Raw genomic sequence first — 18,604 nt, forward strand, 5'->3', positions numbered from 1 at the left:
CAATGGATAAGAGCAAATAAATTGTCAATAAATATCAAAAAAACTAAATGTATGACTTTTAGTAACTCTTTGGAAAATGTGCCAAAGAATGTTTATCTGAATGACACAGTTATTGAAGAAGTTTTTTCAATCAAATTTTTAGGTTTGACTATTGACCGTAAACTCACTTGGAATTTACATATTGATTCCATAAGCCGTATTATTTCAAGAAATATAGGTGTTATAAATAAGGTTAAATTTTATTCACCCTAAAACGCTCTTTTAATGTTATATTCATCTTTGATTTTACCTTATTTGAATTATGGTATACTCGCCTGGGGAAACACACATTCTTCTCATTTGGAAAGACTACTTTTGTTACAGAAGAAAGCTCGTCGTATTATTTGCAATAAATCGTGGAGAAGTCACACTGATGTGTTATTTCAAGAAAACAAAATCTTAAAGGTAAAGGATTTGTATTTTCTACACCTCGGACAATTCATGTACAAATTTATCAATAATTCTCTCCCATTTGTGTTTGAGTCCATGTTCACTAAAAATAGAACTGTTCATCTGTATCCTGCCCGGCAATCCAACTCATTTCATTTGCCATTAACTAGGACTATGCTTGCTAAATCTATATTTTCTTTTACTGGCCCCAAATTCTGGAACTCTCTCGATGATAGTATGAAACAAGTTCTAAGTTTAAATACATTTACATTCAAATTGAAGAAGTTCGTGAATTCCTATATAGTTGAATGAGTTATATCTTAGTTACCCTTAATTTTGAGCTTCCTTTTTTATTCGTTATACTCATTCTTTCTTTAATCTATTCCTTCCTACATTATGTACATATACCTCGGTGATCCATCGCACCATGTACCTCGCGTGTGCTGGTATAGACCCTTCATCTCTTTTCCTTTCTCGCCTTTTCCTGTCCTCTTGTCTCTTTCTGTTTTTTCCTTCAAAATAATGTCCTCTTCTCCTCCTTTTCCTTCACTGTGTTTTGTTTTTCTCTCTCTATCTTTCTCTTTACAAGAGAGATTGCTTGTGTTTGTTTGTCCGTCTGTTTGTTTGTTTGTTTGTTTATTTATTTGTATAGGACTGTATGTGTTGTGCACCGTTTATGTCCAGCTAATTGCCTTTCGATGTTATTTAGTCTTTTTGTCCACGAGGAGACTGCAAAATACAAGCTTAGCTTTTTAGCATGTCTCCTCCATTTCCTGCAACTTTAGTTTTGATTCAATATTCTCTTGCTTTTTTTCATGCGTATTATTGTTAACTTCATGTATTTTTCTTTGTTACGACATTGTATTGATGTTGTGTTATTTTGTGTATGAAAATGTTGTTGGAAATGAAATAAATGAAATGAAATGAAATGAAATGAAAAACCGATAAGTCCATATTCGCCAAATGGAGATATTTGCGATTCAAGGTCAAGAAAAATAAAGAGAATAATAAGAAAATGTTTGCTTCTTTTTGTACCTTTATATGTAGTGACCAATATATCATTTGAAAGGTATTATTTTGTACTTAATGACAGAGACCGTACTTCAAAATCTTCAAAAATGGACTTATCGGTTTTTGCGAACAAACTCTTCATGTATTACACAAAAAAAAGTTGCATCGCTTCGGCGATCCCTCGCATTTATTCCAAAGTTTATTTACATCCTTTGGGGGTATGTCAGGTTAATGTGTGTGTGTGTGTGTGTGTGTGTGTGCGCGCGCACTTTAGCTTCTGACCTCATGAGCAAAGAGGGGGGTGTGGGACGAACACCGATCTAGGGCTCTGAATAGCTCAGTCGGTAGAGCACCGGTCTAGTAATCCGGAGGTCTCCGGTACGAATCCCGATGAAAACCAATTTCCTTTGCTCAAAGTTCTCATTATTATTTGTTTCTGGTCAGTTTTCCCTTTCTTGTTTATATATATATATATATATATATATATATATATATATATATATATATACCTTGGGCGCACAGAGGTCGCTACCAACGGTTTCACGTCCTTTTATAGCTGGACGATCTTCAGGCGGACTCAAGGCGGACTCAGTCTGTCTGAAGATCGTCCAGCAGTCATTGCAGTAGGACGTGGAACCGTCGATAGCGGTCTCCGTGCGCCCAAGGGAAATGACTATAACGCTCTGCTATATATTAGCACAGACCACTTTTTCATGAATCCTTCACAAACTCTTTACACTTGTATGTGGCACACATACACACACTATAACTTCTGACCACACGAGTAAAGATAGATAAGTGTTTGGGAAGAACACCGAACTAGGGCTTTCAATAGCGCAGTCGGTATAGAGCACCAGTCTATAGTACAAGTAATCCGGAGGTCTCGGGTTCGAATCCCGATGAAAACCCATTTTCATTGCTCAAAGTTTTCACTATTTATTGTTTGTTTCTGGTCAGTTTTCCCTGTCTTTGTTTTGGTATGATATTATAGAAATATGTATATATAGATATTACATGTGTGTGTATATACAAGTGTATGCACAATTATACATGTGCATATGTATATATGTATTTTATAGATATGACAGGGGTATCTCATGCTCACAAAGTCAGCTTCTCTGAGCATGTGATATCGTAATCATTATTAATACCTGTATGATTTTACCTTCAATTCTACAATAGCTGGAATCAATCAGACACTTTGGAGGACCTTCCATCTCTGCTGCTGCATTACATGCCTACGCTCAGAGTATCTCCACCATGCCAAACCTTCGGGATCTGGAGCTGAAGAATATCATCATAGCAGACAGTATCTCTATCTCCCTTACAACATCAGCATCAACATTTGGACTATGGGTATATCATTGTGTGTGTGTGTGTGTGTGTTTGCTTGATGTTAGTTACTTTCTACAGGGAATCTTTAGTGCCCATTTAATATTTTTTCGATTAAAACAAGAAAAACATCATGCTGAAGTCGCATCCCATTAACTGCTCCTAGAAATAAGAATGTAAATGTTATCAACATTGAATAAAACAGTAATAATGTAGGATGTTCATTTTTTCAAGACAGGTTGATATTGTTGACGATCACATAATTCGTGATCACTATCTTTCAATATTGAATTATTTCCTGTGGATGATGTCCTCTTTCAAATCATTAATTGTGGAGAGGCCATCTTGTGTGATAGACTGGGGTCGTTCTTTGAATCATATGGACTTTGGTCATTCTTTGAATCATTATGATATTCTATAGAGATGAGAGAGGATGAGAGAGGGCGCTATAATATGAATGTAAGAATGACCCAAGTCCTTCATTCTTACATTCATATAAGATTTAACTCATTCATTTCAGGCACTTTCGGGGTTAATTAGGATTTATCATTTATACACAAGATGAGTCCATGCATAAGCTACAATTTCCCATGTCAAACTAAATTTGGCCAAAAAAAAAAAAAAAAAAAACAACAACAACATTGGACTTGGGTCGTTCTTATATTCAGGTCTTCATTTATTGCATTTTTTTTTTTTTAAGAATAGACTTTTCCAAGCAGTAAAGATTGTTTCGCCAAAGTCGGATTGATACGCGTTTCTTTTTTCCTTTTATGATCTCCAAAATATATCCGGGCTATGTAATGACGCACCATAGAGAAATGGGTAGATATTTATGTATCCTTGTAAAAGGATTGGACACATACATTTCAAAGAAAGTCACTGGATGGTAGAATTGTAGAAGCTTTCAATGTTTATCAGGTTTGTCTTCCTAAGCTTTTTGTCACAACTAATACATGGCGTGATAAAGAAATAAGCATTATAAACATAAATGGAGGGACATTGGGTGGAAGTAAAAGATGTATTTGACATGCACCATAGGCCTAGTGACATGGATCTAACATACGAACATGACATGTGTCTGAGTGTGTGTCTCATATATCCCACATGTAAACCCCCGTTCTTCACTCATTACACTGAAAATAAAAGTTTTCTTTTCAATAATGAGACATATAAAAAACAGCTGCCCTTATAGATCTGTGACTACGCGTTTGTTGCTACACGGCCTTAGAGGAAAGGATGAAGAGTATTTTGAATTTTTATCGTTTTTATGATAGAATTTACTTTTAATACGGATTTGTGGGACTTATCGTTCCAATGTTGTTTATGAAGACCTGAATATAAGAACGACCCAAGTCCAATTTTTGGCCAAATTCAGTTTGACATGGGAAATTGTAGCTTATGCAAGGATTCATCTTGTGTATAATGATAAATCCTAATTACCCCCGGAAGTGCCTGAAATAAATGAGTTAAATTTTATATCAATGTAAGAATGAAGGACTTGGGTCATTCTTGCATTCATACAATAGCGCCCTCTCTCATCCTTCTCTCATCTCTTTAGCAGAATATCATGTACAGTATATGATTCAAAGAATGACCCAAGTCCACCACACAAAATAGCCTCTCCACAATTAATGTAAATGTTAATTGTCATAATAGTATATGTTCTAATTTGTATATACAATGGTGCCTTCCCATCACAGTGAAATAGAATATTATTGGACAAATAAAAAAGATATGAAGTTTTTTTTAGTTTACTCGAAATGGTCTTCCATGGACTTGGGTCGTTCTTATATTCATATACTCATATGCGTAGCGTGGGCATTAAGATGCATCATGTTTATAACTTGTACATGTTATTAAATTTGATACAATGTAGTACTTTAGAAAGTGCACTAAATGCAAGATAAGCCCCAGTGCCGTTTTATTTCATCTCGATTTGTAGTGAAATAGATGATATTGACTAGAATAGTGCTCGGAAAGAGCAACATTATGCCAATTGCTATGACGAATTAAATGTACTTATATACAAATAATACACAGGTGAGAGTGCGTTTGTGGAGATGTAGCGCACTCGAGGGTATTTACAATTGTGAAACATGCACGAGGCGAAGCCGAGTGCATGTTACACTACATTGTAAATAGTGAGTGAGCTGCATCTCCACTAACGTCACGAACTCAAACCTGTGTATTATTTGATTTATAAAATGGGTCGAAAACTAACAGCATTTTTCACGTACCTTTGCGGGTCAATACCAGTCAGCTACATGTAGCACTCGCTCAAAAGTCAAGATGTCCGAAGATGTTCGTCCCAAACATTTACGCACGTCGCACTCGAAAATCCCGCACATATAAGTATATCAGGTACTGTACGTTTAAGCGTATACGTACGCCACATGTTGTTATGCACAAGAAAGGCCGGCTGGCAGACCGAATTAGAAGTTGTTTACAGGATACAGGATTGACAGCGCGTATAGTAGCGCGCGATGCACTTGTAACAACTGATTGAGTGTGCACTGCGAGTGTAAACATTGTGACGTCAGTGACTTTACGCTATTTTGCAAGGCCGTGCAATAGCAAGAAATCATGCACGCACACGTGACTCATTTCAGCGCTTCCAATTGGCTACATTCTTGAACCCATTTTATAATGTATAATATCGTTTTATGCACTAGACTTGGGAGAGTCCCTTCTACGGTCATGACGGTTCTGCACAGTTCCTATACCTGTGTCAACTTGAAGGATCTGACATCTTGGCTGCGACATGGCAGGCCTTAGTCCAATTCATCTGCGCAGTGTCACATGTTCTAAGTCTTGAATGGGCATATATCGGACATGGTCAGGCTTATCATTTTCCTTCAAGAGCGGAACAAAGATCGGTATTTCAAGTTTGTTTCTTCTTTCTCTGTGCTTCTGTAATTTTACTTCACTTTGGCTTTCAGGAGAGTGGGGAAATATGTCAAAGAAATTATTCAACTCGTTTTGTGTAAGACGTGACATCAGATTATGATGTTGTGTGATTAACCATTGTACGGACAGTCCATGAAAGAAATATAACGTAACATTATTCTTCGAGGTATATGTCAAAGTGATCCAGTCGTCTTAGTGATAATTCATGATTTTCTTTTCCAACTTTTATGTCTACATTATAAACCTTTTGTGGGGGATAAAATGTGAATGTGTAGGGATAAAAGATATTCACTTCATTTACATCAATTTGAATATTAGTTCTTTCATTTTATGTATACTTGTACTTCCTCCTGTGATGCTACATAGGAGCTATCAATGGCATTAGCTACAATTTCGGTTGTTGGATCAAGAGCCTTGGCAGAAATAATCTGCACCATGCCAAACCTTCGGACTCTGGAGCTAGAGGATGCCAGAATCACAGACGATTTCTACCTCACTCTCGCCGAATCAGCGTCAAGAGCAAGGGTATCTGACAATGCTTTAACCCCCCCCCCCCCCTCCGACACACATAGGAAAATAACTGAGATTGAACTGAAGAGCAGATATTTGTTTTCCGTATTCATAAAACAAAAACAAAAAATAATAATAAGTCGTTGAACAGACAAACAAAGACTTTCATGAAAAAAGTCATACCATGCTGAAATTTAATCTGTTATAACAAAACAAAGATTATTTGGTGAATTCATATGAAAATCGATTCGTTCGATCGTATACTGAATTAGCCTCACTAGAATTATCCCGTAAAAGTCATAGCACAATAAATCAACCACTTGCACATGTCCCATTGCGACATTATTACCCGGCCTTTTAATGTCACATCAATTCTACAAAGCAATGGTGATGGTGGTAAGTCCTCATGAAGGTGGATTAGTCTATAATGTCATAGTTTCATATATCCCACGAAACACAAATAACCGCCTTTCTTATATACCTATATAGGCATCACTCCTCAGATGATACATATACTACTCTTACAATATAATGTGGATGGTACACACACATACACACATTATCCTGACATAAACCCAAAGGATGTAAATAAACTTTGGAATAAATGCGAGGGATCGCCGAAGCAATGCAGCTTTTTTTGTAATATATATTGAAACAAGAGAGGTAAAACTGACCAAAAACAAATAACAAATAGTGAGAACTTTGAGCAAAGAAAATAGGTTTTCATCGGGATTCGAACCCGAAACTTCCGGATTGCTAGACCGGTGCTCTACTGACTGAGCTATTGAAAGCCCTAGATCGGTGTTCGTCAAAACTTTTCACTCTCTTTGCTCGTTTGGTCAGAAGCTATAGTGCGTGTGCCACACACACACACACACACACACACACACACACACACACATTAACCTGACATAAAACCCAAAGGATGTAAATGTACTTTGGAATAAATGCGAGGGATCGCCGAAGCGATACACCTTTTTTTTATATACATTGAAACAAGAAAGGGAAAACGAACCAGAAACAAATAATAAATAGTTAGAACTTTGAGCAAAGAAAATAGACTTTAATCGGGATTCGAACCCGAGACCTCCGGATTACTAGACCGGTGCTCTACCGACTGAGCTATTGAAAGTCCTAGATTGGTGTTCGTCCCAAACCCTTAACTCTCTTTGGTCGTGTGGTCAGAAGCTATAGTGTGTATGTGTGTCCCCCTCCCCCCCCCCCCCACACACACACATTATCCTGACATAAACCCAAAGGATGTAAATAAACTTTGGAATAAATGCGAGGGATCGCCGAAGCGATGCAGTTTTGTGTGTGTGTGTGTGTGTGTGTGTGTGTGTGTGTGTGTGTAATGGAACAAGAAAGGGAAAACTGACCAAATACAAATAATAAATAATGAGAACTTTCAGTAAAGAAAATGGGTTTTCTTCGGGATTCGAAGCCGAGACCTCCGGATTACTAGACCGGTGCTCTACCGACTGAGCTATTGAAAGCTCTAGATCGGTGTTCGTCCCAAACCCTCAACTCTCTTTGCTCGTGTGGTTAGAAGCTATAGTGTGTGTATGTGTGCCACACACACACACATTAACCTGACATAAACCCAAAGGATGTAAATAAACTTTGAAATAAGTGCGAGGGATCGCCGAAGCGTTGCAATTTTTTTTTCGTAATATATATTGAAACAAGAAAGGGAAAACTGACCAGAAACAAATAAGTTAGAACTTTGAGCAAAGAAAATGGGTTTTCATCGGGATCCGAAGCCGAGGGTTTCTGGTTTCTGCCACACACACACACACATATTAACCTGACATAAAACCGAAAGGATGTACATAAACTTTGGAATAAATGCGAGGGAACGCCGAAGCGATGGATCTTTGTTTTTCTGTAATATATATTGAAACAAGAAAGGGAAAACGTTCAATAGCTCAGTCGATAGAGCACCGGTCTAGTAATCTAGATGTCTCGGGTTCGAATCCCGATGAAAACCTATTTTCTTTGCTCAAAGTTCTCTTTATTAATTATTTGTTTCTGGTCATTTTTCCCTTTCTTCTTTCAATATATGAAGAGTTTGTTCGCAAAAACCGATAAGTCCATATTCGCCAAATGGAGATATTTGCGATTCAAGGTCAAGAAAAATAAAGAGAATAATAAGAAAATGTTAGCTTCTTTTGACCATAACTTCAAAAATGTACCTTTATATGTAGTGACCAATATATCATTTGAAAGGTATTATTTTGTACTTAATGACAGAGACCGTACTTCAAAATCTTCAAAAATGGACTTATCGGTTTTTGCGAACAAAGTCTTCATATATTACAAACAAAATTGCATCGCTTCGGCGATCCCTCGCATTTATTCCAAAGTTTATTTACATCCTTTGGGGGTATGTCAGGTTAATGTGTGTGTGTGTGTGTGTGTGTGTGCGCGCGCACTTTAGCTTCTGACCACATGAGCAAAGAGGGGGGTTTGGGACGAACACCGATCTAGGGCTCTGAATAGCTCAGTCGGTAGAGCACCGGTCTAGTAATCCGAAGGTCTCGGGTACGAATCCCGATGAAAACCAATTTCCTTTGCTCAAAGTTCTCATTATTATTTGTTTCTGGTCAGTTTTCCCTTTCTTGTTTCAATATATATATATATATATATATATATATATATATATATATACCTTGGGCGCACAGAGGTCGCTACCGACGGTTTCACGTCCTTTACCTGGACGATCTTCAGGCGGACTCAAGGCGGACTCAGTCTGCCTGAAGATCGTCCAGCAGTCATTGCAGTAGGACGTGGAACCGTCGATAGCGGTCTCCATGCGCCCAAGGGAAATGACTATAACGCTCTGCTATATATTAGCATAGACCACTTTTTCATGAATCCTTCACAAACTCTTTACACTTGTATGTGGCACACATACACACACTATAACTTCTGACCACACGAGTAAAGATAGATAAGTGTTTGGGAAGAACACCGAACTAGGGCTTTCAATAGCGCAGTCGGTGTAGAGCACCAGTCTATAGTACAAGTAATCCGGAGGTCTCGGGTTCGAATCCCGATGAAAACCCATTTTCATTGCTCAAAGTTTTCACTATTTATTGTTTGTCTCTGGTCAGTTTTCCCTGTCTTTGTTTTGATATGATATTATAGAAATATAGATATTACATGTGTGTGTATATACAAGTGTATGCACAATTATACATGTGCATATGTATATATGTATTTTATAGATATGACAGGGGTATCTCATGCTCACAAAGTCAGCTTCTATGGGCATGTGATATCGTAATCATTATTAATACCTGTATGATTTTACATTCAATTCTACAATAGCTGGAATCAATCAGACACTGTGGAGGACCTTCCATCTCTGCTGCTGCATTACATGCCTACGCTCAGAGTATCTCCACCATGCCAAACCTTCGGGATCTGGAGCTGAAGAATGTCATCATAGCAGACAATATCTCTATCTCCCTTACAACATCAGCATCAACATTTGGACTATGGGTATATCATTTTGTGTGTGTGTGTTTGCTTGATGTTAGTTACTTTCTACAGGGAATCTTTAGTGCCCATTTAATATTTTTTCGATTAAAACAAGAAAAACATCATGCTGAAGTCGCATCCCATTAACTGCTCTAGAAATAAAAATGTAAATGTTATCAACATTGAATGAAACAGTAATAATGTAGGATGTTCATGTTTTCAAGACAGATTGATATGTTGACGATCACATAATTCGTGATCACTATCTTTCAATATTGAATTATTTCCTGTGGATGATGTCCTCTTTCAAATCATCAACTATGTACACACAAACATAGAGCGGTATGTAATGCATCTTCACACAAGCTATATAATTTCGCGTATTTTTTTTTTTTGTTTTTTTTTTTTTTTTTGGGGGGGGGGGGAGAGGGGGTTGGGGAAGATTTGTATTTGTGACCGGCGACAACGGTTTCAGGCAAAAGTCGCGAATTTTGAAAATTCATTTTTTCACTGAATCACATTGCCCATTTCGTAAGCTTTGCATTGATATAAAACACAAGTATTCTTCGGCACCATAAGTGGGCATAGAAAGAGAAATAAAATACACTTTTTAAGTTGCTAGCCTGACAAAATTGCGAGAAAACAGGCTTTGAAGATTCACCTCTTTCTCAAAGACAAAGTCCGAGCGGCGATGCGAGGGGAGAATCACCCATCCGTACGATGGTGCCAATTGATGTTAAGCTCCGCCTCTAGCAACCACATCGCCTTCTGATTGGCTCACTGAGAGAGTCAAATTTCCCGGGCACCTTCCTCGGAGCTCAGCGTATGGAGCCGAAAAACAATGCGTTTCGCTCGGGTTTGTTTACCAGTACGTCTTTCAAGATGGCGAATACGATAATTACACGTATGGTGTACATGTACATGTGTATGGTGCACGCATTACGCAATGGCATCCACACGCCATGTCCGTGTGCATGTAACAGGAGCAGTGGCGAATCCACACATTTACAAATCGCGTTTTCATTGTGGTTGATTTGTCTTTATCATTGGCGACCCTTTTGAAGGCAGAAAATTGCTAGTGCTGACAAGGGTCACGCTTCCTGTTTGTTTTGCTTTTACAAGACATAAAATGTTGCTTTGCTCGGTGGTGCTAATTGAATTAAAACAAACAAACAAACAAACAAACAAACACGACTCGTAAGTTTGGTGCGAACTTGACGTGTAGTATTTGAATATAATTGGTCACATGTGACCGCTCCTTTCCTCTCATCTACCTTCCATTGAGTCAGTCTGCTGTCATAATTTATACTACATGTACAAGTAGACAAATTTGAGAATATTTACACTGTAGTATTCTTTACACACGATTATGTTATGCTACATGATTTTTGTTTCACTTCCGTTGTCGAACATTGCGGTAGAATAGTTTGGATAGAAAGCCAAACGAAGAGCACGCACTATACGTACAGAGCGAGCGTATATAAACCACTATACCAAGAACAATGGAGCATGTAATCGTGCACGCGTGGACAAAGCATTCCCCAAACGCTGCAACTGGTGTCTCCGAAAGCCGAATTATGTAAATGAGTGCGACGCACCAGCCAATCGCGGGCGAGACCCTGCGCCGTAGCAACGCTGGGGATATTGGCGCGGCGTTCGAAAGAAGCTCGAAACTGACGAGTGCGATCGAACATAGGGTGCTTAAAATTCCATTTTCGATAGGAAAAACTTAGTCTTATGCAATGAAATTTAGTGTAAATGTAGAAAACATATCAAAGATTTGATTTCTGCAAAAAACCTAAATCGACAAAAATAATGGTCAAAATCTTTGTACCCCGCCTAGGAGGGAATTTGCTCTTGCGACTTTTGCCTGAAACCGTTGTCGCGGGTCACATTTGGTAGATGCAAGGCCATGTTTCTACTTTCATACACAGACATTTGAGTATCTGAATATAAGAACGGCCCAAGTCCATGGAAGACCATTTCGAGTAAACTTAAAAAAAACTTCATATCTTTTTCATTTTGTCCAATATTATTCTATTTATCTGTGATGGAAAGGCAACAGTGTATATAGAATGTAGAACATATATTATTATGACAATTAACATTTACATTAATTGTGGAGAGGCCATCTTGTGTGATAGACTGGGGTCGTTCTTTGAATCATATGGACTTTGGTCATTCTTTGAATCATTATGATATTCTATAGAGATGAGAGAGGATGAGAGAGGGCGCTATAATATGAATGTAAGAATGACCCAAGTCCTTCATTCTTACATTCATATAAGATTTAACTCATTCATTTCAGGCACTTTCGGGGTTAATGAGTCCATGCATAAGCTACAATTTCCCATGTTAAGCTAAATTTGGCCACAAAAAAACAAACAACAACATTGGACTTGGGTTGTTCTTATATTCAGGTCTTCATTTATTTCATTTTTTTTTAAAGAATAGACTTTTCCAAGCAGTAAAGATTGTTTCGCCAAAGTGGGATTTATACGCGTTTCTTTTTTCCTTTTATGATCTCCAAAATATATCCGGGCTATGTAATGACGCACCATAGAGAAATGGGTAGATATTTATGTATCCTTGTAAAAGGATTGGACACATACATTTCAAAGAAAGTCACTGGATGGTAGAATTGTAGAAGCTTTCAATGTTTATCAGATTTGTCTTCCTAAGCTTTTTGTCACAACTAATACATGGAGTGATAAAGAAATAAGCATTATAAACATAAATGGAGGGACATTGGGTGGAAGTAAAAGATGTATTTGACATGCACCATAGGCCTAGTGACATGGATCTAACATACGAACATGACATGTGTCTGAGTGTGTGTCTCATATATCCCACATGTAAACCCCCGTTCTTCACTCATTACACTGAAAATAAAAGTTTTCTTGTCAATAATGTGACATATAAAAAACAGCTGCCCTTATAGATCTGTGACTACGCGTTTGTTGCTACACGGCCTTAGAGGAAAGGATGGAGAGTATTTTGAATTTTTATCGTTTTTATGATAGAATTTACTTTTAATACGGATTTGTGGGACTTATCGTTCCAATGTTGTTTATGAAGACCTGAATATAAGAACGACCCAAGTCCAATTTTTGGCCAAATTCAGTTTGACATGGGAAATTGTAGCTTATGCAAGGACTCATCTTGTGTATAATGATAAATCCTAATTACCCCCGGAAGTGCCTGAAATGAATGAGTTAAATCTTATATCAATGTAAGAATGAAGGACTTGGGTCATTCTTGCATTCATATAATAGCGCCCTCTCTCATCCTTCTCTCATCTCTTCAGCAGAATATCATGTATATGAATCAAAGAATGACCCAAGTCCACCACACAAAATAGCCTCTCCACAATTAATGTAAATGTTAATTATCATAATAGTATATGTTCTAATTTGTATATACAATGTTGCCTTCCCATCACAGTGAAATAGAATATTATTGGACAAATAAAAAAGATATTAAGTTTTTTTTTTTTTTAGTTTACTCGAAATGGTCTTCCATGGACTTGGGTCGTTCTTATATTCAAGTTCAAGTTCAAGTTCAAGTTCATATTTATTCGTTTTTTTTCCACAATATATAACACAAACATGAATCTCACTTTCTTAAGTGACAAAATCAATGCATACAATTGTACAGAGAAAACAACAATAATAGCACCAAAAAAAATATAACAGTATCGATACATTGCAATAGTTGCTAAGACAACGAAAGTCAAATAGTTTTCAATATATGCACTGTGTGAAAAAAACGGAGGGACCCACTAAAAAGACAGAGCTTGTAGAATGTGGGCCCCTCTTTTATTAGAAGTCCGATGTAAAAATTGAATTGAAAACAGCAAAAAATCCGCACAAAAAGTTGGTCACAAAAAAGTTTGGCAGCCCACTAAGAGACAGACGAACAAACAATCATATACTCATATGCGTAGCGTGGGCATTAAGATGCATCATGTTTATAACTTTTACATGTTATTAAATTTGATACAATGTAGTACTTTAGAAATAGCACTAAATGCAAGATAAGCCCAAGTGCCGTTTTATTTCATCTCGATTTGTAGTGAAATAGATGATATTGACTAGAATAGTGCTCGGAAAGAGCAACATTATGCCAATTGCTATGACGAATTAAATGTACTTATGTACAAATAATACACAGGTGAGAGTGCGTTCGTGGAGATGTAGCGCACTCGAGGGTATTTACAATTGTGAAACATGCACGAGGCGAAGCCGAGTGCATGTTGCACTACATTGTAAATAGTGAGTGAGCTGCATCTCCACTAACGTCACGAACTCAAACCTGTGTATTATTTGATTTATAAAATGGGTCGAAAACTAACAGCACTTTTCACGTACCTTTGTGGGTCAATACCAGTCAGCTACATGTAGCACTCGCTCAAAAGTCAAGATGTCCGAAGATGTTCGTCCCAAACATTTACGCACGTCGCACTCGGAAATCCCGCACATATAAGTACTAGGTACTGTACGTATAAGCGTATACGTACGCCACATGTTGTTATGCACAAGAAAGGCCGGCTGGCAGACCGAATTAGAAGTTGTTTACAGGATTGACAGCGCGTATAGTAGCGTGCGATGCACTTGTAACAACTGATTTAGTGTGCACTGCGAGTGTAAACATTGTGACGTCAGTGACTTTACGCTATTTTGCAAGGCCGTGCAATAGCAAGAAATCATGCACGCACACGTGACTCATTTCAGCGCTTCCAATTGGCTACATTCTTGAACCCATTTTATAATGTATAATATCGTTTTATGCACTAGACTTGGGAGAGTCCCTTCTACGGTCATGACGGTTCTGCACAGTTCCTATACCTGTGTCAACTTGAAGGATCTGACATCTTGGCTGCGACATGGCAGGCCTTAGTCCAATTCATCTGCGCAGTGTCACATCCCCTAAGTCTTGAACGGGCATATATCGGACATGGTCAGGCTTATCATTTTCCTTCAAGAGCGGAACAAAGATCGGTATTTCAAGTTTGTTTCTTCTTTCTCTGTGCTTCTGTAATTTTACTTCACTTTGGTTTTCAGGAGAGTGGGGAAATATGTCAAAGAAATTATTCAACTCATTTTGTGTAAGACGTGACATCAGATTATGATGTTGTGTGATTAACCATTGTACGGACAGTCCATGAAAGAAATATAACGTAACATAATACTTCGAGGTATATGTCAAAGTGATCCAGCCGTCTTAGTGATAATTCATGATTTGCTTTTCCAACTTTTATGTCTACATTATAAACCTTTTGTGGGGGATAAAATGTGAATGCGTAGGGATAAAAGATATACACTTCATTTACATGAATTTGAATATTAGTTCTTTCATTTTATGTATACTTATACTTCCTCCTGTGATGCTACATAGGAGCTATCAATGGCATTAGCTACAATTTCGGTTGTTGGATCAAGAGCCTTGGCAGAGATAATCTGCACCATGCCAAACCTTCGGACTCTAAAGCTAGAGGATGCCAGAATCACAGACGATTTCTACCTCACTCTCGCCGAATCAGCGTCAAGAGCAAGGGTATCTGACAATGCTTTAATCCCCCCCCCCCCGACACACATAGGAAAATAACTGAGATTGAACTGAAGAGCAGATATTTGTTTTCCGTATTCATAAAACAAAAACAAAAAAATAATAATAAGTCGTTGAACAGACAAACAAAGACTTTCATGAAAAAAAGTCATACCATGCTGAAATTTAATCTGTTATAACAAAACAAAGATTATTTGGTGAACTCATATGAAAATCGCTTCGTTCGATCGTATACTGAATTAGCCTAACTAGAATTATCCCGTAAAAGTCATAGCACAATAAAACAACCACTTGCACATGTCCCATTGCGACATTATTACCCGGCCTCTAAATGTCACATCAATTCTCCAAAGCAATGGTGATAGTGGTAAGTCCTCATGAAGGTGGATTAGTCTATAATGTCATAGTTTCATATATCCCACGAAACACAAATAACCGCCTTTCTAATATACCTATATAGGCATCACTCCTCAGATGATACATATACTACTCTTACAATATAATGTGGATGGCACACACACATACACACATTATCCTGACATAAACCCAAAGGATGTAAATAAACTTTGGAATAAATGCGAGGGATCGCCGCAGCAGTGCAGCTTTTTTTTTTGTAATATATATAGAAACAAGAGAGGTAAAACTGACCAGAAACAAATAACAAATAGTGAGAACTTTGAGCAAAGAAAATGGGTTTTCATCGGGATTCGAACCCGAAACTTCCGGATTGCTAGACTGGTGCTCTACTGACTGAGCTATTGAAAGCCCTAGATCGGTGTTCGTCAAAACTTTTAACTCTCTTTGCTCGTTTGGTCAGAAGCTATAGTGCGTGTGCCACACACACACACACACACACACACACACACACATTAACCTGACATATGATGTAAATGTACTTTGGAAGAAATGCGAGGGATCGCCGAAGCGATACACCTTTTTTATATATACATTGAAACAAGAAAGGTAAAACTAACCAGAAACAAATAATAAATAGTTAGAACTTTGAGCAAGGAAAATAGACTTTAATCGGGATTCGAACCCGAGACCTCCGGATTACTAGACCGGTGCTCTACCGACTGAGCTATTGAAAGCCCTAGATTGGTGTTCGTCCCAAACCCTTAACTCTCTTTGGTCGTGTGGTCAGAAGCTAAAGCGTGTGTATGTGTGCCCCCCCCCACACACACACACACACACACATTATCCTGACATAAACCCAAAGGATGTAAATAAATTTTGGAACAAATGCGAGGGATCGCCGAAGCGATGCAGTTTTTTTTTTTTTTTTTTTTTTTGTGTGTGTGTGTGTGTAATGAAACAAGAAAGGGAAAACTGACCAGAAACAAATAATAGATAGTGAGAACTTTCAGCAAAGAAAATGGGTTTTCATCGGGATTCGAAGCCGAGACCTCCGGATTACTAGACCGGTGCTCTACCGACTGAGCTATTGAAAGCCCTAGATCGGTGTTCGTCCCAAACCCTTAACTCTCTTTGCTCGTGTGGTTAGAAGCTATAGTGTGTGTATGTGTGCCACACACACACACACACACATTAACCTGACATAAACCCAAAGGATGTAAATAAATTTTGGAATAAATGCGTGGGATCGCCGAAGCGTTGCAATTTTTGTTTCGTAATATATATTGAAACAAGAAAGGGAAAACTGACCAAAAACAAATAATAATTAGTTAGAACTTTGAGCAAAGAAAATGGGTTTTCATCGGGATTCGAAGCCGAGGGTTTCTGGCTTCTGCCACACACACACACATATTAACCTGACATAAAACCGAAAGGATGTACATAAACTTTGGAATAAATGCGAGGGAACGCCGAAGCGATGGATCTTTGTTTTTCTGTAAAATATATTGAAACAAGAAAGGGAAAACGGTCAATAGCTCAGTCGATAGAGCACCGGTCTAGTAATCTGGAGGTCTCGGGTTCGAATCCCGATGAAAACCTATTTTCTTTGCTCAAAGTTCTCTTTATTAATTATTTGTTTCTGGTCATTTTTCCCTTTCTTCTTTCAATATATGAAGAGTTTGTTTGCAAAAACCGATAAGTCCATATTCGCCAAATGGAGATATTTGCGATTCAAGGTCAAGAAAAATAAAGAGAATAATAAGAAAATGTTTGCTTCTTTTGACCATAACTTCAAAAATGTACCTTTATATGTAGTGACCAATATATCATTTGAAAGGTATTATTTTGTACTTAATGACTGAGACCGTACTTCAAAATCTTCAAAAATGGACTTATCGGTTTTTGCGAAAAAAACTCTTCATATATTAAAAAAAAAGTTGCATCGCTTAGGCGAACCCTCGCATTTATTCCAACGTTTATTTACATCCTTTGGGGGTATGTCAGGTTAATGTGTGTGTGTGTGTGTGTGTGTGTGTGTGTGTATGCGCGCACTTTAGCTTCTGACCACATGAGCAAAGAGGGGGGTTTGGGACGAACACCGATCTAGGGCTCTGAATAGCTCAGTCGGTAGAGCACCGGTCTAGTAATCCGGAGGTCTCGGGTACGAATCCCGATGAAAACCAATTTCCTTTGCTCGAAGTTCTCATTATTATTTGTTTCTGGTCAGTTTTCCCTTTCTTGTTTCAATATATATATATATATATATATATATATATATATATATATATGGGTGAAAACGTTGAACGATGTACAATTGGCCATTTTCGGGCTTTTCGATATTCAAACCCTTGTAAAATTGTCTCCTGGGGGTGTTTTTCATGGTTTTAGGTATCATTTGGTAGGGGAGGGTTGTACCTTTCAGAAAATGTATACTTTGTAGTGCTCTTACTGCATTTTCTTTAAAAAATAAAGCCTTGAAGCTGAAAAATTGACAAAAATGCATATTTTGGGAAAAAATCCCAGAATCACACGTCTTAATTTTTGTTCTAATGCAATTCTACAGCTTTGTTTTTCCTTGTGAGTAAGCCCACACACTTCAACTATTTAATCATGTACTTCTTTCATGAACGTGTGTATTATTTATCTTATCAGGAAACGTTGAATTCACTTATGTCTGAAAAAGAACGTCTCTGAATGAATTATCTTTTCCTTGACGCCAAAAATTCAGGATGACTATGAAAACATGTAAGGCCATATTTATTTAGCGCCTTATCCATACTACCATTCCATCAAAATTTGTGAGTGAGCTGTGTGAAATAATCGTGTGGTGGCTCATTAAAGAAAATTATACTGAATAACCATCAGAGATGTTCAGTTGTTTAATGGTGTCATTAATGAAAGTGGATTATGCTTGAGATAAAAAGTGGTTATCAGTATGTCAGTGTGAGCCAGGCGACTATGATGATTGGCAACTTTAGTAGCATACTGTCCACAAAAATGAGTT

At 37.7% G+C, this 18,604-nt stretch overlaps 1 protein-coding gene across 1 annotated transcript in view; it reads left to right on the forward strand.

Moving 5' to 3' along the window:
- Window positions 1-15,239, forward strand: part of LOC140240179 (uncharacterized) — a 138,537-nt gene extending 123,298 nt beyond the window's left edge. The window contains exons 16-20 of the mRNA XM_072319977.1: window positions 2,623-2,796; window positions 6,046-6,204; window positions 9,523-9,696; window positions 14,472-14,634; window positions 15,073-15,239. Coding sequence (XP_072176078.1) covers window positions 2,623-2,796; window positions 6,046-6,204; window positions 9,523-9,696; window positions 14,472-14,634; window positions 15,073-15,239 — 837 coding nt within the window. The remainder of the gene's footprint in view (window positions 1-2,622; window positions 2,797-6,045; window positions 6,205-9,522; window positions 9,697-14,471; window positions 14,635-15,072) is intronic.
- The last annotated feature ends 3,365 nt before the right edge of the window (window positions 15,240-18,604 follow it).

The sequence above is a fragment of the Diadema setosum genome, chromosome 16 (genome assembly GCF_964275005.1).
Source record: "Diadema setosum chromosome 16, eeDiaSeto1, whole genome shotgun sequence".
Lineage (NCBI taxonomy): Eukaryota > Metazoa > Echinodermata > Echinoidea > Diadematoida > Diadematidae > Diadema > Diadema setosum.